At 42.8% G+C, this 20,017-nt stretch overlaps 1 protein-coding gene across 1 annotated transcript in view; it reads left to right on the top strand.

The window, feature by feature from the left end:
• Positions 1-20,017, top strand: part of DNAH12 (dynein axonemal heavy chain 12) — a 253,222-nt gene that overhangs the window by 151,555 nt on the left and 81,650 nt on the right. Inside the window, exons 44-46 of the mRNA XM_073592248.1 lie at positions 638-799; positions 8,865-9,059; positions 10,032-10,165. Of these exons, the coding sequence (XP_073448349.1) occupies positions 638-799; positions 8,865-9,059; positions 10,032-10,165 (491 nt within the window). The remainder of the gene's footprint in view (positions 1-637; positions 800-8,864; positions 9,060-10,031; positions 10,166-20,017) is intronic.

The following is a 20,017-nucleotide window of genomic DNA, read 5'->3' on the forward strand; positions in this document are numbered from 1 at the left end:
TGCTGGACACCATAGTGATGCTCCGTCAGGGGTTGGGTTCATGACAACATGCACTCACATTCTGTCCTCAGTCTTCTAGCCTTAATGATGCTGAATTTCTTTCAACCTGGAAGACCAATGACTTCTAGTTGCAAAAGCAATTGTTGTGGGGATTTGCATTAGAGAGAATGTGAGTATTGCAACCTTAATTGCTTTTCTGTTTTAAACCCATGGTATGGGACCTTCATCCTTTAAGAGTCTTAGTTAATATGAATACTAATAGTCCTCCCAGCTTCAGAAACATTGGGATAACGTTATTATTGCTTATATTTGGACTGCCAGTAGAAATGTAAAATGTTTTTGTTTAGAGTTCTCTCTTATATTTATTATTTTAAGCACTGGCCCCCAATGAACCCATATGCGATAAAAATCTTCAGCGATGATAATTGTTTTCAAAAACCTTTGCAAATCTTTTGTTATAGACATCATTACCATCATTTGCATTGGTTGTCCTAAAATTAGTAGGATACTAAAAAGGGAGCCTTTCAGGAGTAGGAGACAGTATATAAAAGGGATTGTTGAAATATGTGAACCTCAAAATAAAATCTATATTAAATGGCAACTGCTTCCTTGACCCCCATTTGCTCCCTCATTACAGGGTCTCCTGAGAAATGTAGGAGTGAAAGGACAGAAGACTATATTTCTTATTACAGACACACAAATTAAAACAGAGGCCTTTCTGGAAGATGTGGACAGTCTGCTCAACACTGGGGAGGTTCCTAACCTTTTTGCTGTAGATGAAAAGCAAGAAATTATGGAGGTGAGTAGTGCCAAGATGATGAAGAGTGGACTGCGGGGTCCATTATGATTGTGGTAGACAGTGCCTTTCACACTTATGAATATGCAATAACACACCTTAACCATGGCCTAGAGTGGCAGGACTGCCAGAGATGGCACACAACAACGAAGACATCTGTTTTGCTTGTATCTTTTAGGTTACTTTGCAGTAAAGCAAGGAGGCAGAAACCCCTGTAGTGTAATAATGTGCTTTTACTAAACAAGAGTTCTTTACATACAAACTACTTACAATTGTAGGAAAACCATACAAAACATACAGAGTATTACAAAAATTGCATACATCACAAATGTGTACATTATCTATCTTTCCTAGCATATGAGCACTGACAATGTGATAGGGATACAGTAAAAAGTTCCTTAGTTTGGGTTATAGTTCATGATTTCCATAACAAACAGGCCTCCAGGCTCTACTCAAGCGATTGCAGGAAACTGGATGCTCTTGTAGCGTAGATTTAGTGTCATCCCCAAATGACATTCCTTCTCTTGTGACGTCTTCTGGCACAGACCTTTCGGGTGTTATAGAGCCCCTTCCTTCTACCCAGGTTTTCTTCCAGGATTCTGTCTTGTGTTATCTCCTTTCTTGTCTCCCTCATTTCCTGCCAACATCACTTCCTGTTTAACTAGTCTTTATGAGCCAAGTAAACCAGTTAAATAGTATCTGAAAATCACCAAAGGGGGGCGTGACCGGACGTCAGTGTAGATGGAGTGTAGATGGACTGTGGAGTGTGAATGAGCGGTGGAGTCTCCTGTGGCTTATCACTGCTGACGGAGTATACGGCCAGCAATACAGTCTGCTCGGTGCCCTGCGGGACTGCCCTCGGTGTTTTGTGCTGTAGAGGACGGGTGTGGAAGAATTCCCCGGCGGAGGAACCAGCGCCCGTAGCTTGAAAGCGGTTTCGTATTGTGGCTGTGTCGCTGGGGCTGCTGCCGCTACTGCGCCTGCGCAACCAGAGCCCAGGGAGCTAAAAGTGAAAGTACTCGGAAGTACTCGAAGCATTTGGGAGCAGTGGAGGGTGAAAGACCGGTGGCCCTGGAGTGGGGGGTAGCCGACAAGGTTCCTGCCAGGAGTCAGCTGCAGAACCCCTGCAGAAGCTGGCTGTTATCCAGACGCTATACCGCTGAAGTCCGGGGACCAGAGAGGACGGGTGAGCGGGACTTTGAAACAGGGCACAGACCCTGACAGCTTGCTGTTTGCTGCTTGTTGCTCTTGCTGCTCTTGCTCTTGCTGCTAAGGGAAGGTGTGCAAGTGACCCTGCACTACAAGATAAGGGGACTGAGGTGTGCATGGGAAACTGTGGTACAGTTTCCAAAGAACGGATCAAGTAATGGTGTACAGCATAAATATTGCCTGATTGAACGTCACAGTGCCACTTGTATTGTTTTTGCTTCTAGTGATATTTGCCATTTGTGACCACTCTGGGTCCTGCCACGTATTGTGCCCCCCTCTATTTCTCTCTGTGTGAATTACACACTTTAAGTTAGTGATGTCAAGGAAAAGAGGGGAGGAACCAGGTAACATGGAGAATCTGGGGCCTCAGTCACTGCGATCTGCTAAAGAGAAGGGAAGTCAGTCGGCAGCAGCAGCGATAAAGCTGGAGAAATTCGCACACACCCCTGAACAGACTCCCACAAAAAATGGGCAAGCAATGCAAGTCAAAGCTTCTGGGGATAGGAAAAGCCGGGGACAGGCATCATCAGCCGCAGCAGGAGTGGGGCTTAAGAGTGTGAACAACAATAAAGGTACAGGGATGGTGGAAAAAGATCATATACCATTACCAACCAATGCTTCCGCTATAGACCCAGAACCCACCTTGCGGGAAGTACTACAAGCGGTCAACGCTTGTAAAACATCACTGGAGGGTCTAAGCTGTCAAATCAAAGAGGTTAAAGAAGAACTGGTATTAATAAAGCAAGAGTTGCAAAAGGCAGTAGAGAGGATAACAGCTCTGGAGGAAAGGGTGAGCCAAGTGGAAGATGATGTATTTCCACTACAGCAAGATGTTAAAATCATGAAGGATCAACTGGGTAGAATTACTGAAAAAATGGATGAAATGGAAAACCGTTTAAGAAGGGACAATGTAAGGGTAGTGGGGCTTCCAGAAGGGTGCGAGGGACATAATCCTAATGTTTTTTTGGAAGGATGGCTCATAGAAGTGTTCGGAAGAGATGCATTTTCTCTACAGTTTGCGATTGAAAGGGCTCACCGGGTCCCCTTCAGGGCTCTGCCTTCTGGAGGTCGTCCCAGGTCTCTATTAATGAAGTTCCTGAATCACTATGACAAGATAATATTACTGCGTAAAGCCAGAGAGATGGGATCTATTTTTTACAAAGGAGCTAAAATTTCATTTTTTCTGTCATTCTCACCGGGGCTGCAATGACGCAGGGAGGGGTTTGTGGAGATTAAACGCTCCTTACAAAAATTCGAGGTTAAGTATGCTCTACTGTACCCAGCTAGGTTACGGGTAGAGGCAATTGGGGAGGTTCTCTTTTTTGATTCCCCGACAGGAGCAACACGCTGGTTCGAAGGGAATAAACAGAGACTGAAACTCAAGGAGAGGAACCAAGAGAGTTAAGATACCCGACATGAAGATTTGGGACGTTGGGAGGAACTATGGACTTGATGAAGGGTGGGAAAAGGAATTTGTATGTTAAGTAGAAATGAGAGAAGGGGATGGTATTATACTTAAAATTTGGTACATGGGTACACCTTTAATAGTGGGTGGGGGAAACATGGTAGGAATGGGTATGGCACAAGGAGTGTATGAGGTGGTCACGATTAAAGCCCCTTGGGCGAACCTGGTAAGGTGGGGGAAGGGGGGGGGGTGGGAGAGGGATGGGGTGGTTGGTTTTGGGGGGGTGGGATTGTTGGGAGGTGGGTAGAACGGGGGTTAGTAAAATCAAGACAGAGTGAAAATAGTACACATTAGTATTTGGGATGGCATGCAGGGAGATAGGGGAGGGGGATCTAGGATTGAACACAAGTGTGGTAAATGAAGAAAAAGAAAAAAGGAAAATGGAAGAGAAGGGGGGAACACTTGGAATAATCACTAGTATGAATAGTAACAATAGGGATAGCAAGGTAAGCCCTATGGGCATTAAAGCACTGAGTGTAATTATGTTTTTTTTTTTATTCATTTTTTTTTATATAATGCACTTCACGAAACTGGTAGTGGGATCCTTTGTTAGCTGCCCTATGGGTATGGAGTCACAGAGGGTGCGGAGGTTTTTTGCACAATATATTGTATCAAGCCTAATGTTGGGTTATTCTCTATTCCTCTCCTTTTTTTGTTTTTTGTACTATTGGGTCTTTAGGAGCCACTTCTTGCTTTTTGTTCTTCTGATGCAGTCTAGGGTGTTTAAGATAGGCTCCTCAACATACGCGGGATGGGGAATCCAAACAAGAGATCTGCCATCTTTTCGCTTTTGGAAATGAGGGGGGTGGGGCTGGTCTGCTTGCAGGAAACCCACTTGATAAAGGACACGACGAAATATCTTCAAAATAGGAGGTTTCAGTCCCAATTTCACTCGGTTTACGCCTCGTATTCTAGAGGGGTGAGCATATTGGTGAAAAGAGGCGTGGTGTTTTCCTGTCGGCAAACCAGTATAGATGATATGGGCCGCTATATCTTCCTGTACTGTTCAATAGAAAACAGAATGTATGTCTTAGCTAACATCTATATTCCCCCACCTTTTAAACTCGAAGTGTTGTATAAACTAATGGAATTCATGTTGGACAAAACTGACACTCCGGTAATAGTAGTAGGAGATTTTAATGAGGTGTTGAATAAAGCTCTGGATAGATTCCCACCGAGAGCTCAAACTCATAATCTAGCAGAAGGCCGTTTTTGGTAGAGGAAGGATTGACAGACGTATGGAGGGTTCGGAATCCTGGAATAAGGCAATACTCCTGCTTCTCGGCCTCCCACTCCACCCTTTCTAGGATAGATTTGACCCTGGGGAATCCAGAAGCTTTGCTGATAATAAAGGACGTAGCATACTTCCCGAGAGGGGTTTCGGACCATTCCCTGATGGTAGTCTCAGTAAATATAGGGGGTAGGGAGGCTCGGGGATTCTGGAAACTGAGCCCATACTGGTTGGAGTTATTGGGGGAACCCGAGAGGATAATAACAAAGTTAGAAGATTTTGTAAGATCTAATGAAGGCTCAACCACAATGGGTATACAATGGGATACCCTGAAGGCATTCCTCAGGGGTATACTGATCCAGGGGGTGGCAGGGGTTAAGAAGAAAGCAAGAGAGTGGGAGGAAGGGATTAGAAGGGACCTGGAGATGGCAGGGAAGCAATTTTTGGAAGATCCAACGCTAGAGAGGCAGAAACTATGGGAAGATAAACAAGAGTCTTACAGAATAGCAGTACTAAGGAAGGGAGAGAATAAGCAACTTTTTCAGAGACAACGAGTCTTTGGGGAAGGAGAAAGCGTGGGACTTATGTTGGCCTATTTAGTAAAAACCAATTCCTCCTCCTCGTCAATTCCTGCAATTAGGGCCCCAAATGGTGAGATTTCTTCTCATAGTTCAGAGATTACGGACGCATTTGGGAAGTACTACGAAAACCTGTATAGGTCACAAGGGAGGGTCGGAGAGGAGGACATGGATAAATTTTTCAGGAATATGCTAGTCCCCACCGTTACAGTGGAGGACAAAGAGGGACTAGTCGTGCCAATAACATTAGCTGAACTAAAGCAAGCAGTGAATGGAATGGCAAACCAAAAATCTCCGGGGCCGGACGGTCTCCCGATTGAGACCTACAAGCAGTATGGGAAAATCTTATTACAAGAACTGCTCAAAACTCTGAATTGGGCACTAAACGCGGGGAGGTTGCCTGATTCTATGACCGAAACCACTATTATCTTGCTTCACAAAGAAGGGGGGGACCCGCTGGAACCGTCGGCATATAGGCCAATATCCTTGTTGTGTACGGACGCTAAGATTCTGGCAAGGGTGTTGGCGTCCAGACTCAATAAAATCATTTCTAAACGAATACACCCGGACCAAACGGGATTTATCCCCCACAGGACCACTAGCATGAATATAAGGAGGGCATACATGAATCTCCAGACCCCAACAGAGAATATGGGGTCAAGAGCCGTTGTGTCTTTAGACATAACCAAAGCCTTTGACAGCCTGGAGTGGAGTTATCTCTGGAGGGTTCTGAAAGAATTCGGCCTAGGTCCCGTTTTTATAAAATGGATACAAATACTGTATAAAGGCCCGAGCGCGAGGATTAAGGTTAATAATGACAGCTCACAAAAAATTTGTTTAGAAAGAGGGACGAGGCAGGGGTGTCCTCTGTCCCCCCTGCTCTTCGCCCTCGCCATGGAGCCACTAGCAATCCATATCAGGTCCTGTACAGGGGTGAGGGGGTTTATAAGAAGAACAGGAGAGGAGAAGATTGCCCTGTATGCCGACGATGTCCTGTTGTTTCTTGGAGACACCGAGGGCTCCCTTGGGCAGGTAATGGTTATGATGGAGAGGTTTGGTAACCTGTCAGGATTAGTGGTGAACTGGAGGAAATCGGCACTCTTGCCAATAGATATACCTAATAATTCTTCGACACTGGGAATCCCCCAATTAAAAGTGGCTGCAACAATACGGTATCTGGGTATAAACATGACAAAGGATCCCAATCAGTATATAGAAGATAACCTAGCTCCATTACTGGTTAAATTTAAGCGCAAAATAGATATTTGGAACCGGCTGCCCCTAACAGTAGCAGGGAGAGGCAACTTAATTAAGATGGTCTGGCTGCCCCAGCTATTGTATTTGTTACATAACTCACCGGTGTGGGTGAATAAAAAATGGTTTAAGAAAATTGACACACTATTTAGGGAGCTGGTATGGAGGAGGGGTAAGGCTAGGATTAGCCTCCAGAGTCTACAACTGCCAGTCAAGGAGGGAGGAATGGCACTCCCGCATCCAAGATGTTACTTTCTGGCGGCACAGCTGCAGCATACAAGAGGCGGAAGTGCAGATGGTGGGTTGTTGACTCTGGAGGCGCCACATAAGACAGTGGTGGAGGCATTAGAGGCAGACTCTTTCCCTGTTAGCGGCCCTACAATTAGGATGATAACAAAGGTCTGGAAGGCAACAAAGAGTCTAATGGGATATGTTGGGTTCACAGAATATGCCCCTCTGTGGCATAATAGGAATCTACAGGAAGTGGTCATCATGGGGGAGTTTAAAGAATGGGAGCGATGGGGCATAAATAGACTATCCCAGCTTTATAAAGGGAACGTATTAAAATCCTTTGAGGAACTTCAAATTGAAAATGGAATCCCGAGACAAACTTTTTTTAGATACCTACAAATAAGATCGGCTCTAAACGCCCAGTTTAGGATACGCCCCTTAGTGTGGAGTGAAGCAGTATTGCTTCAAAAGGTGGTTAAATCTGGGAAAATAAAGGGTTTTATATCAGAAATATATGTGCAACTGTGTAGCAAAAGTATCGTAAGGCCAGAACATCTTGGTTGTAGGAAAGGATGGGAGGTGGACTTTGGGAAATTAACAGATGAACAATGGAGAAAAATATTGGAGACCGGGCAGGTAGTCTCAGTATCCCCTGCACAGAGATTCTCTCACTTAATGCTGGTACATAGAGCATACTACACTCCAAAAAAACTATTTAGATTTGGACTAAGATTAGATGCTAACTGTCCTAGATGTAGTGAGGAGGGGGACTTGATACATATGGTCTGGAGATGCCCTAAGCTAGTCAGATACTGGACGGGGGTAATTGAAGCCATTAGCGGCAGGTGGGGGTTATCTTTGGAAATAGAGGTCAGATTATGCATCCTTGGATATAGAGTATGGAGATCGGAGGAGACAGTACTAAAAACAGCGGCCTTGAGGTGTCTGTATCAAGCCCGGAAGCTGATCATGCAAAGATGGCAAACAGTCTCACCCCCGACGGTTGCGGAGTGGGAAAAAACAATAAATGAGATAGTTTGGAAGGAGAGAGCCCTATACATTAGAAGAGGGAATCTAAAAAAATTCAAAAAGATGTGGAACCCCTGGTTGATAAGCATTGGTTGTAAGGAATAACTGAAAGAATGTGGAATCCTGGATGGGGTGGGAGGGGGTGGGAGGGAGGGAGGGGAGAAGGGTTAGGAGGAAGGGGTAGGGTAAAATGGATATTGTATAAATAATGGCCAATTTAGGGTAATTTGGGGATAGGGTAGGTGTGTTGGAATGGAAGTACTTTATATACGCATGTGGGGTAAGCTGCTTTCTCCCCAGAGAGCCCTGTTTACATGAATTCTGTGATGTTAGTACATGTCTGTTGGAAGGTATGTAAATTTTAAGAAATGTTAATAAAGAATATTTTGAAAAAAAAAAAGAAAATCACCAAAACAGCTAAGGCAACACCACAGCTATTCAGCAATGAGTACCCAGTTACATTGCATTGACTGGCAGGGTTGCAGTCTGGAACCTACTTCCCTACCAACCCAAGGCAATGTAGTTGGATCCTCATTGCTTTACAGCTGTGGATCTTTGTTAGTGGATTAGTATTCTTGTACTTACATTTTAACCACTCTGGATGACATCTATGGCCAAACTGCTAACAGAATAGGGTTACAGTTTGCTCTACCCTTCTGTCGATCATTGCTAGTTAGGGTGACACAATGTGGACAAAATGTTCCTGTTAGCTCCTACCTCACCTGATGCAGTGTCTTGTGTGTATATGATATCCCTTTTTTTATTCAACTGGGGTAAGATGACCATGGCGACCGGGTTTCTCTACAAATAGCTATTATCTACATAGGCAGTGTTTTGGTAAAGATGAACTATACCTTTAATGCATTGAACCTCAAAAAAATACAGTACATCCTCTGTTTTAAAAATGCACTAAGCTGCAATGTATAGATGTGAAGCCCCACTTTCCAAAGCCTTTTGTTTGATCCTGATATTAGTTATGGCTTCAATGGAACATGGTTTTAGTTGTGTATATATACTCATTGTATGCATTTTATTCATATTGCTGTTTTTTTTATTCATGTTTTCTAACAGGGAGTTCGCCCAACAGCCCAAGCTGGGAATAAAAATGTTGAGCTCAGCCCTCTGGCTTTGTTTGCTTTCTTTGTGAACCGTTGCAAGGAAAACCTACACATTGTAGTTGCCTTCAGCCCAATTGGAGATGCATTTCGCAATCGCCTGCGGCAATTCCCCTCTCTTATCAACTGCTGCACTATTGACTGGTTCCAGGTGTGTACTGAGATCATACCATTATGCACATGTTATGATAATGTCATAGGGAATTTGACTGGAGAGGATTAGCATAATATGCTTTATAAGTATGTCATAGAAATCTATCTATCCATCTACCTATCTATCTTTTTTCTATCTGAGTTAGTATGTCTCTCTTTTTGTCTGTCTGTTTAGCAAACTTGAACCCAATACATATATTACTTGCACAAAAGTCCTAAGACCCAGTTTGAGAAGTTTAAAGAAGAATTTTTGATTTACCCCCAAAAACGTAATATGCGTAAGCATGGCCACTTGGTAAATACTGTATGTGCAAATATATTTAGTATATTTTTTATATATGATCAGCTTCCCGAAAATCCTCATTATGTAAATGAGCTCTCCTGGCATACCCAACATCCCCAATAATTAGTTATTGTGATATGAGATGAAGGAATGATGTTGTGTAAATTCTGATAACCCCATGATCTCCAGTATGTGGTATTTTCTTAGTACTGCAGATTCTATACTTGTTACATGCAAAGCAATATCTATTGTCTGAAAAGACGTTTCAGGTGTGTAGGTAACAAATGACACCAGGTTTAATTTGTTTTTATTACTCAGATCTTCCTGCAGTTACATGCAAAGGGGAAGCCACACAGGAGTGTTGGAGATTTGAAATTTTATACATTTTCATGCCCAAAAATGAGCTCACAAACAGTAAATACTTTAGCACAAGGTCATTGCTAAATCTGACAATGTGCCCAATCAGGTTCTTTTAATAGTTCGCTTTCTCTGCTACTAAAACTTGTACTCACTGTCCTTCCCCTCAATCCTGATTGTCTGTTGGAGTCCTGGGTAATTTCCCCCAACCCAAGTGACCATGCTTAAACCTTGTCCATTCATGATCCAAACAACTGGTTGTGGCAGACTTTTTTTTAATCTGAGTGATCGATCCATTCAACATTTTTGACTCAGTCTCTTGTATTCTAGCCATGGCCAGAGGATGCCCTTGAGAGAGTGGCTGTGAAGTTCTTGGAGACGTTGGAAATGACCGATACTGAGCGCCAGGAAGTGGTTCCAATCTGCAAATACTTCCACACATCAGCCATAGGGCTTTCAGACAAGTAATTATTTACCTTTTGAATATTTTGTATAATCCTTATGGAGCACAAAGACCTTGATCAGAAAAACTGATATTGTTTTGAAATCTAAGGTGGAAAAATTATATAACGCAAATGTAACTGCACTAGGTTAAAAAAAATCAAGCTTCCCTAATCTTTTTATACTAATAAAATGAAGCCACAAATGAAATATAATAAATATAACTCAATATATACTTTCAATATATTCTGCATTTGTTAACAGTCATTAAGTGTCCATCAAATTATGTAGTGCTCTGTGCTTCAACTTATACTCCAGATTCACTCAGATTCTTCTGTGCAGACAAATCACCTGTCTGCCACCACCTTTGCCACAAACCACTCCCCGGATCCCCATGACCTTATATCACAATATGGGTCATACACAGTGGCTGTTGGTGCTAAACTTTTGGTTGGGGCGGTAAACAAACCCCCCTGGTCCACACTCACCCCTCCACCGCGGGGCGGCCCCAGCTTCTCCCCCCGGCCAACCCGGTCTTCTTTAGATCTGCCTCCTGTCTTGATTGGCCAGGAAAAGAAGCTGGAAGCTGATAGCGAATATTGATTCGTGGGTGGGTTCGGGGTGCAGAGCCCAACCTTTTTCAAGCCAATTAGAGCCTCAGGATCTAATCCGGTGCTTCAAGAAGAAAAAACCTCATAGAAAGCTATGAGTCCAGTGCCCCGCATGCAACCCTGCATGCAAACTTGGGGGAAGGCGCCCCTGTGCCCCTTATGGACCGGCCACTACTGGTCATATAGCTTCTTTCCTGTTTAAGGGAGGCCCTGGACCAGTAGCTCTCTTCCTCTCTCAGCCTCAGGTATCCCCAAGAAAAAGAAAATCTTGCATGGTGTAAACCCCTTACTTTATTAAAGCTTTGTTAAAAGCACATGAATGCTCACTCACATTAAAGTGTGGACAACCTTGCTCCAGGAATAAAGCACTTAATCTCATACAGCATCAGCTCAGCTGCTACTGGTGGTGTGCAGCGTGAGCCTTGCTTCATATACAGGTATACCTCTCCCATTGATTCATAACAGCAGGATGACATCACTTCCTGTCCGGCTTACATCGATGCATCGTTTCATTGTGGAAAAATGTTTAGTCACTGTAAATACATTGAATTATATTGATCCTTCATTTTGTTGCTTAAAACTTTTTTGAGAGGATGCAAAAACTTCAATTGGCAATCTTTTCATCTGAAGAAGTTGCCTGGTTGTAATGCTGATCAAGTGAAGAGTGGAACGAGTAGCAGATCAGGAATTCCTACTTCACTATGACATTCTAATCTGCATACTTATTCTAGGTGAGTGACTTTGAAAGTATTGCTGCCAGAGATAGCCAGGCAACTAGTATTCATAGAAGGTCAACAATGACACACCTTGCAACTCTCTCAGTCAGGGTTTCCAACTGTCCAAAAATTCACGGATTGTTTGTAAAAAAAATTTTTTACTGCTGTCCCTGAATGTCCATTACAGACATACTGTATGTGTCCAGTATAATATTTTAATTCTATATGCACAGAGTCAGGTCTACAAGCCAATAAAAATCAGTCATATGCCATAGCACTGCCCAGCGTAGGAGGGAGGGGCTCATGATGAGTCAAATACATTGCAGTGACAGTTGCTCCATCTCCTGCTGCCTTCTCAGGTATTCAGCATTGTAACCCGCCACCCTTTGCCTGCCACATTTTACTCAAAACAGAAGATGCTAGTGGCCAGAGCAGGATGGGAGGGAGAGGACCTAAAGTATGGAGGTGGACCTACAAGATTTATTTTGGAAATTGTAAGCAGCGTCGGGACAAGTTCATCTAGAGCCCAGGGCGAACATGTCAAACTGGACCCCTTCCTCTGTCTGAGATGTATGAGCATTATGTGTGTCCCCCACCCAAATAAAAAATGACCACTAATCTGCATGGTTCCCTCCTCCTACAAGGACAAATCTGCCCCCTGATGAAATTGCCACTCCCAGGACAAATTTTTGCCCCCGCTTTCTCCCCCCACTCCAAATCCCCCCTCCCAGCACAAATCCTCCTCCTAGCACAAAGATCACCCCCCCCCCATTTCCCATTCTAGCACAAATACCTTTCAATCATCCCTACTAGCACAAATCCCATCCATAAAATTGTCACCTCCTAGCACAAACCCCTTCTACCATATCACTTCTAGCACTTCTTCCCTCATTCCCCCTCCCAACACAAATCCCCCCAAATCACCTTTCCCAGCACACCCCCCATATTTCTCCTCCTAAAACAATTCTTACCCCCTGCTTCCCCCCAAATTCCCCAACCCAACACAAATCCCCCCCATCTCCTTGTGGTGCCCTCCACCTCACATGATGCCACAGTCCCCAGGGCAGCCACCCCTCCTGTCCACCCTTTGTCCTGGCCCCGATTGGAAGTACTGCTGCCTTCTATCACCTGGATGTATTTTGTAAGGAGGACCACTGACTTCATTTGCAGAGCTGCTGAGGAAACAGCCCTACATTATTATACCACACTTTTATACCAGGTTCAGGCTCAACCTCCAGCCCAAGGGCCACATTAAACCCTTACATATTTATTGTACAGCCCCCAGGCCTCAGCAGCTACTGGTCAGTGTTTTTTTTTTCCAATAAAAGTTTTTGATTTGTTCAAAAGCAAAGCTGTTGTACAGTCAGTAAAAACTCGTACACATACTTGAGCATAGTAAATTCAACTGTACATATAACAGGTTACATCATTAGAGTTGCCAATAACGATTGTCTCAACATGAGAAACATATATAGTGCCTATTCTTAGTTAGGAAGTATTGTGACGATCAATCAATCAGTATGCGTTGATTCGATTGACACATACTGCTGAGAGCAAAATTCTTGTCAGTGATTTTTTATATCTCCTCATTGAGCAGTTGGTAATATGTAATATGCAGCAGGCTGCATTTAGTTGAATCTTTGTGTCAGTGATTTGTTTTGTAAGGGCTGAATCAAGGTGCATTCCCACCAAATGTGTTGTAAGGTTCCTTTTTTCCTGATTGCAACGCCAACAGAGGTCAGGAACTGTAGGGAACCATTAATGTATTTTAATTGGTGTGTTGTACCAATTTGTTAGTAATTTGAACGAATTTTCCTGTAATCGTGTGCTAATCGCACATTTATGGGCAAACACATGTGCCTGTAACCATTGGTCCTTTGTAAAGGACATGTTTAACGCCGCTTCCCAAAACATTTTGTTTGTTTGGTTCCTGTAGGTCTGAGGCTTGCAACCAGGTATAGGTTAAGGATATGTTTTTTCTGGTTGTGGTAGCCATGAAGCAAATGGTCTCAAATGGTGTTAGAGGTCTCATAAAGTGTTTATGTCTCTGGGAACTCAGGATGTAGTCATGTATTTGGCGGTATACCCAATCATTTAAGGATGGTAAGCCCAATTCCGTTTGTAACATTGAAATTGATTTAACTTTATTACCTTCCAGACAATGTGTAACCAGGAGTGGTAAGTTTCTGTTGGTAAATGGCTGAGCTAATCTGCACATACCTGGTTGAAAATCTGGGTTAGCAAGCAGTGGGGTTAGTGGACCTGGGGATGTGGTCAAACCTGATTTTTGAATCACTGTTTGTAGAGTTTTAAGTGTCGCCCCCATAAGGGGGTGTTGTTTAAGTTGCTTAGGGCATAAATCCCATGCGATCCACGGTGAGTGTGACACGGGTATGGGGCCCATGTCATTTTCTAATGCCACTCAATCTTTTTTATCTGCATGACATGTCCAATCTACAATTCTAGTGAGATGTGTAGCTAAGAAGTAATTTTTAAAGTTAGGAAATTCCATTCCTCCACTCTGTTTGTCTCTGGTGAGTAATGGTAGACTTATGTGCGGTTTCTTGGATGCCCAAAGAAATTTTCTGAGCATAGCTTGTAGTGAGCGAAAAAAGTTTGTAGGTACTAAAATGAGTATGGTTTCTGCCAAACCATGAGAAATGTTTTAAAGACCATTTCTCCAGGTCCTTCGCTATGATTTGTAGAAGTGGTAGAAAATTTTGTTTGTATATTGAGTCTGAGTTCGGGGTCAGTTGGATCCCTAAATATTTAAGGGAGGTTGTTTCCCATTTAAATTTACAGTTATTTTGTGTGTTGTGTTTTGTGTCTTCCTGAAGTGTCAAATTCAGTGCTTCTGATTTTTTATAATTGATTTTAAAGTTCGATATGTAACCGTAGTGAGTAAATATATTGCAGAGATTAGGCATGGTAATATGTGGTTGGGTTATAAAGAATAGGAGAGCATCGGCATATGCCACGCATTTGTAGGTTTTGCCTCGTGTTTGGAAACCATGTATGGAAGGTGAAGTGTTTGCTGTGCGGATTAATGGTTCCAGTGTGAGGATGAACAACAGGGGTGAAAGAGGACACCCCTGCCGTGTCCCATTTTGGATTTTTACTGTGTTTGACAAAGTCCCTTTGACTTTAATTTGTGCTGTCAGGTTGTGCTAGATAGTCTTAATCCAGGTTAACATGTGGGATTTCAGTCCGATATGGGTGCAGGTAGCAAATAAGAAGTCCCACGACACACGGTCGAAGGCTTTCTCCGCATCAGTAGAAAGTAGCATGCCTTCAAAGTCTCCCTGCTGAGATCTGTGTATGAGGTTTTGGGCTTTTGTCACATTGTCTCTTGCTTCCCTGCCTGGCATGAAGCCTACTTGCTCTGGGCCTATGAGTTTGTGTAGTAGTGGTCTCAGTCTGTTTGCTAGTATTTTTTTGTATAGTTTTAGGTCAATGTTAAGTAAAGAAATTGGTCTGTAACTGGCGCAGTCTAAAGGATCTTTGTTGGGTTTGGGCAGTACTGTGACATGTGCTCTAAGGAAGTCCTCTTGAGTTTCTTGTGGGTCTTTTAGATAATTAAAGGTCTTCAGCATGTGTGGTGTCAATAGAGTAGAAAAGGTTTTGTAGTAGTGGGCTGTCAGACCATCTGGGCCGGGACTTTTCCCAGTTTTAAGTGATTTGATAGCTGCTGTTAGTTAGTCTGTGATGGGTTCTTCTAATGATTGGGCGTCATCATCGGTTAGTGTGCGGAGGCCACTGTCAGTGAGAAATTTGTGAATAATTTCTGTCCGTGTGCCAGATAAGTCTTTAGGTTTATGTGTATTTGGTAAATTGTATAAGTCTGTATAGTATTCTTGGAATCTTTGGGCAATTTTTGAAGTGTCTTGTGTTATCTGGCCATTGCTGGTTTTAATAGCTGCTATGTTCGTCGATAGCATTGTGTCTTTGAGTGCTTTCGCTAGGAATTTCCCAGTCTTGTCACCATGTTTGTAGAAGAACCCCTTCTTAAAGAAGAGAATCTTCTGCACTTTGAAATTCATGAGGGTTTGCAGTTTTTTTCGTAAGTTGAGTAAAGCTGTAGCTGTCTCTATTGCTAGAGATTGCTTTTGTTTTATTTCTAGATCACCTATGGCCTGTGTCAGGTCATTGATTTCTTTTTCTGCCTCTCTCTTTTTTGTCACGTCTATCCGTATAAAATCCCCCCATATCATGCATTTATGGGCTGCCCAAATTGTGAAAGGTGACAGCTCTTCTGTTTCATCCACCTTGAAATATAGTTTGATCGTTTCTGTTATTTTACTTAGATTTGTTGCGTCAGTGAGCAGAGAGGGATTCAACCTCCAAGTGATGGTCCCATGTTTCTTATTTGCTTTTTGAAGTTGCAAAGATACGGGTGCGTGATCCGAGAAGATTTTTACACCTTTGGCTGATTTCACAAGGGGCAAGTCCCTTTGTGAAATTAAAATGTAATCTATGCGTGTAAATTTGTTGTGTAGGGCTGAAAAATATGTATAGTCTCTATCTGAAGGATTAGTCAAGCGCCAAGTGTCTATTAAGGTAAGTGAGACCAAAAGTGTTTTGATTTTGCGTAATTTTTTGTAGGATAGACTGGACTTGCCGTCTGATGTGTCTTGTAGGGGGTTCAACGCCGTGTTGAAATCTCTCCTAAGCACAATACAGCCAGAGGCAAGACCCTTTAGCTCATCAATCATGCGTTGGCAGAAAGTGACCTGCGCAGTATTAGGGAAGTACAGGTTTGCCAATGTGATTGGGGTTCCTGCCCATTGCCCTTTAAGGAATAAGTATCTCCCTTCAATGTCTGCCTGTTGTTGGGTGATGACGATGTCAGTGTTTTTATGTAGTAGGATGGAGACTCCCTTCGACTTGGTCGTAGGATTAATTGCGTGAAAGGCCTGTGGGAAGTGTTTGTCATGTAGTTTAGGTACTGTACCTGTTTTGAAGTGGGTCTCCTGGAGAAATACCATGGCCGCTCTTGTCTTTTGAAGTTCTCGAAGCAATGAGATTCGCTTCTCTGGTGTATTTAACCACTTCCCTACCCGCCTATAGTCAAATGACGTCCACAGATGGGATCTCCCATCCTGGGTGGACGTCATATGACGGCCTTGGGTTCCTGGCCGCCTAGGGGGCGCGAGCGACCCAGTGCGTGTGCCCACGATGTCCGCCGGGCACCCGCGATTGCCCGTTAACCGGGCCGGACCGTGGATCTGTGTGTGTAAACACACAGATCCACGTCCTGTCAGCTCAGAGGAGAGCGATCTGTGTTCCCAGAACAGCGGAACACTGATCGGTCTCCTCCCCTTGTACGTCCCCGCCCCCTACAGTTAGAAGTATTCCCTAGGAAACACATTTAACCCCTTGTGTCCCCCTAGCGGTTAACCCCTTCACTGCCTGTCACATTTACACAGTAATCAATGCAATTTTATAGCATTGATCGCTGTATAAATGTGAATGGTCCCAAAAATGTGTCAAAAGTGTCCGATGTGTCCGCCATAATGTCGCAGTCACGAAAAAAATCGCGATCGCCGCTATTATTAGTAAAAAAATAAAAATAAATAATTTTTTTTTAAAAATGCCATAAATCTATCCCGTATTTTATAGACGCTATAACTTTTGCGCAAACCAAACAATATACGCTTATTGCGATTTTTTTTACCAAAAATATGTAGAAGAATATGTATTGGCCAAAACTGAGGAAAAAATTAGTTTTTTTTTTTTAAAAATTGGGATATTTATTATAGCAAAAAGTAAAAAATATTGTGTTTTTTCAAAATTGTCGCTCTTCTTTTGTTTATAGCGCAAAAAATAAAAACCTGCAGAGGTGATCAAATACCACCAAAAGAAAGCTCTATTTGTGGGGGAAAAAGGACGTCAATTTTGTTTGGGTACAACGTCGCACGACCGCGCAATTGTCGTTTAAAGTGCGACAGCGCTGAAAACTAAAAATTGGTCTGGGAAGGAAGGGGGTGAAAAGGCCCGGTATTGAACCGGTTAAACCCCTGACGTTATGAGAGATCACAAATGAATGTTTATCAAGTAAAAAATATGACATGGTTAACACAATAAATGTAGCCTGTTTAGGTAAGAAGTTGTCTTAAACACCTTGATGGTCAGAGAGGAAAGTAAAGAAAAGAGAAGAAAAGACAGTGTAGAAGTGTTCCAGTAACTCTTTAGTGGAGTATCACTAAGGTTAAGTATATAGGTAAGATATCTCGCAGCGTCAACTTTAGGAGAGAAATGTAGTGAAATTCTGTATGGCGTTAAACCAACCAGAATTCACAGTTGGGAGCAACTATACCAAAAATCTTTTTGTATGAAACTAGTTGTAATATAATAAAACTGAGAGAAGCCTTCCGCCGCTCATGTAGATCAATTATAAACAAAAACTATTCATGTACCCCTTCCAGCCATTAGGGTAATATCATGAAATTTAACATGAAGGTTGTTTCCATATTGGGCGATGGTTGCATTTAATAAACCATGGTCCAACAGGAAGTCTGCTGAATCTGTATTTAATAGTTATATCTATTGGTTAACATAGTAGAATTTTAAGAAATGCGAAACATCAGAAGTTGTATGGCTTACTAACACCTTTTGAACTTGAAAACTTTAAAAATTGTTATTTCCATTACAGCAAAGGTATCAGGGTCTGTCTCTTTTTGCGAACTATTGAGTGTGCCTTAATTGGGCGTTCCCAGTGTTGCATATCTAGGGTCATTGTGATGGATGGCAAGGCCCAATCGTGGCAAGACATGCGCACAATCCGCATATCTAGTCAAGAATCATCAAGCGGGTGCATGTCTTGTCCCGATCTGCCCATGACCCGGCTCAACTTGTAGAGAGAGGTATACCTAGGTTGTCTTCCTAGGTTGTATAGGTTATAGAGGTATACCTAGGTTGTCTACTTGTAGAGAGAAGTATACCTAATCCATATTTGGCTTTGTGAATATGGAGTATTCATCCCAGTTGTATAAGCCCCAATTATCAGGCGGGCCTTTGTCCCAGATATAATATAGGAGGTGTTCAGGATATGTAAATATCAAGTGCTTTAAATCTAACCATCAGAGTTTGTTGGGAATTATCCCATGTGGAACGTTGCATGGCATGGACATTTCGTAAAATAAAGTCTATTACTTGCAGTTCCATTTTGCACCACAAGATGGTGATCCAGGATAAGGAATCGCTGTGTGGGAAAAATTCACAAGCTGAAATAAAAATCTGGGTTAGATCCCTTTCACACTTATATGACTTGTCCCACGATTTTGTACTGCAAAATCGCATGACAAGTCATTCTCCATGAATGACTACCATTCATATTGGCACGACTTTAAGTCGTGCCGACTTCAAAGTAGTTCCTGCACTACTTTTGTTCTGAAGTCGGATCAAATTCGGATTCCGTATTAACTGATCCAAATTTGGCATGCGATTTGTGCATAAAGGGGAACGCCACGGATTTTAAGGGGAACCCCCACGCCGAAAAAAACGGCATGGGGTCCCCCCCAGAATCCATACCAGACCCTTAACCGAGCACTAGCCTGGCCGGTCAGGAAAGTGGGTGGGGACGAGCGAGCGCAACCCCCCTGAGCCGTGGATGAAGGAGTACAAGGGCACTTTTGGACAGCAGCATTGTCAGTCTGGGTGGAGGGATTTGTTAGATGCACTAGCAGATACACTAACAAAATTTAAGCCAGACTCCAGCTAACACTGCAGTTACAGCAACATTTTTTTTTTTTACTTTTGGGATAAAAGGTTTTACATGAATAAATAAAAGCTGATCATTATAAGCACCCCTGTCAGTGGTAAATGGTTTGTCTCAAATCCTCTATTGCTATATCTGCAGGACAGCTTGTTTTGTTAAAAAAAAAACAGACATACTGGCTAGATCCCCAGATGAAAATAAAAGAACAAAAGCCTAAAAAAGAAAACGAATGCTACCATCCCATCTAAGAATTGCTAAGCTGCAATATGATAAATGCTTGCTTTTGGGTTTAATTTGCAAAGAGGATTTCCAGTTCATAATCAAATACCACTCACACGTCTAACCTTTTGTCGGAGTAGCATGCAGTTTGATTTTTACAGTGAAATTAACAATATCTCTGTATATACTGTACATGAAATGTAATATGGCCATAGAAGATGATTACGTCAGAGTGAATGAGCTTCACCAGCAAGGTATAATGTAGGTGAAGTCTGGTAGCAGCTCAAAGTCATTTGAAACTGATGCTGGATGGACACAGCAATCCACCGAATATTCTCCTGCCCTGTCAAGGAGACGGACATCAGATTTGGAACATGTTTCAAATCTTTCTGACGGACTCGAGTCCGGTCGAAAAATCCGCTCATCTGTATGCTAGTCCGATAGATGAAAAATAGGGCAGCTATTGGCTACTGGCTATCAAGTTCCTTATTTTAGTCCGGTCGTACGTCATCACATACGAATCTGTCGGACTTTGGTGTGATCGTGTGTAGGCAAGTCCGTCAAAAGTCTGTTGAAAGTCCGTCGGAAAGACCGTCGGGCCATTGATGCCAA

Source organism: Aquarana catesbeiana, linkage group LG07 (genome assembly GCF_042186555.1).
Source record: "Aquarana catesbeiana isolate 2022-GZ linkage group LG07, ASM4218655v1, whole genome shotgun sequence".
Taxonomy (NCBI): domain Eukaryota; kingdom Metazoa; phylum Chordata; class Amphibia; order Anura; family Ranidae; genus Aquarana; species Aquarana catesbeiana.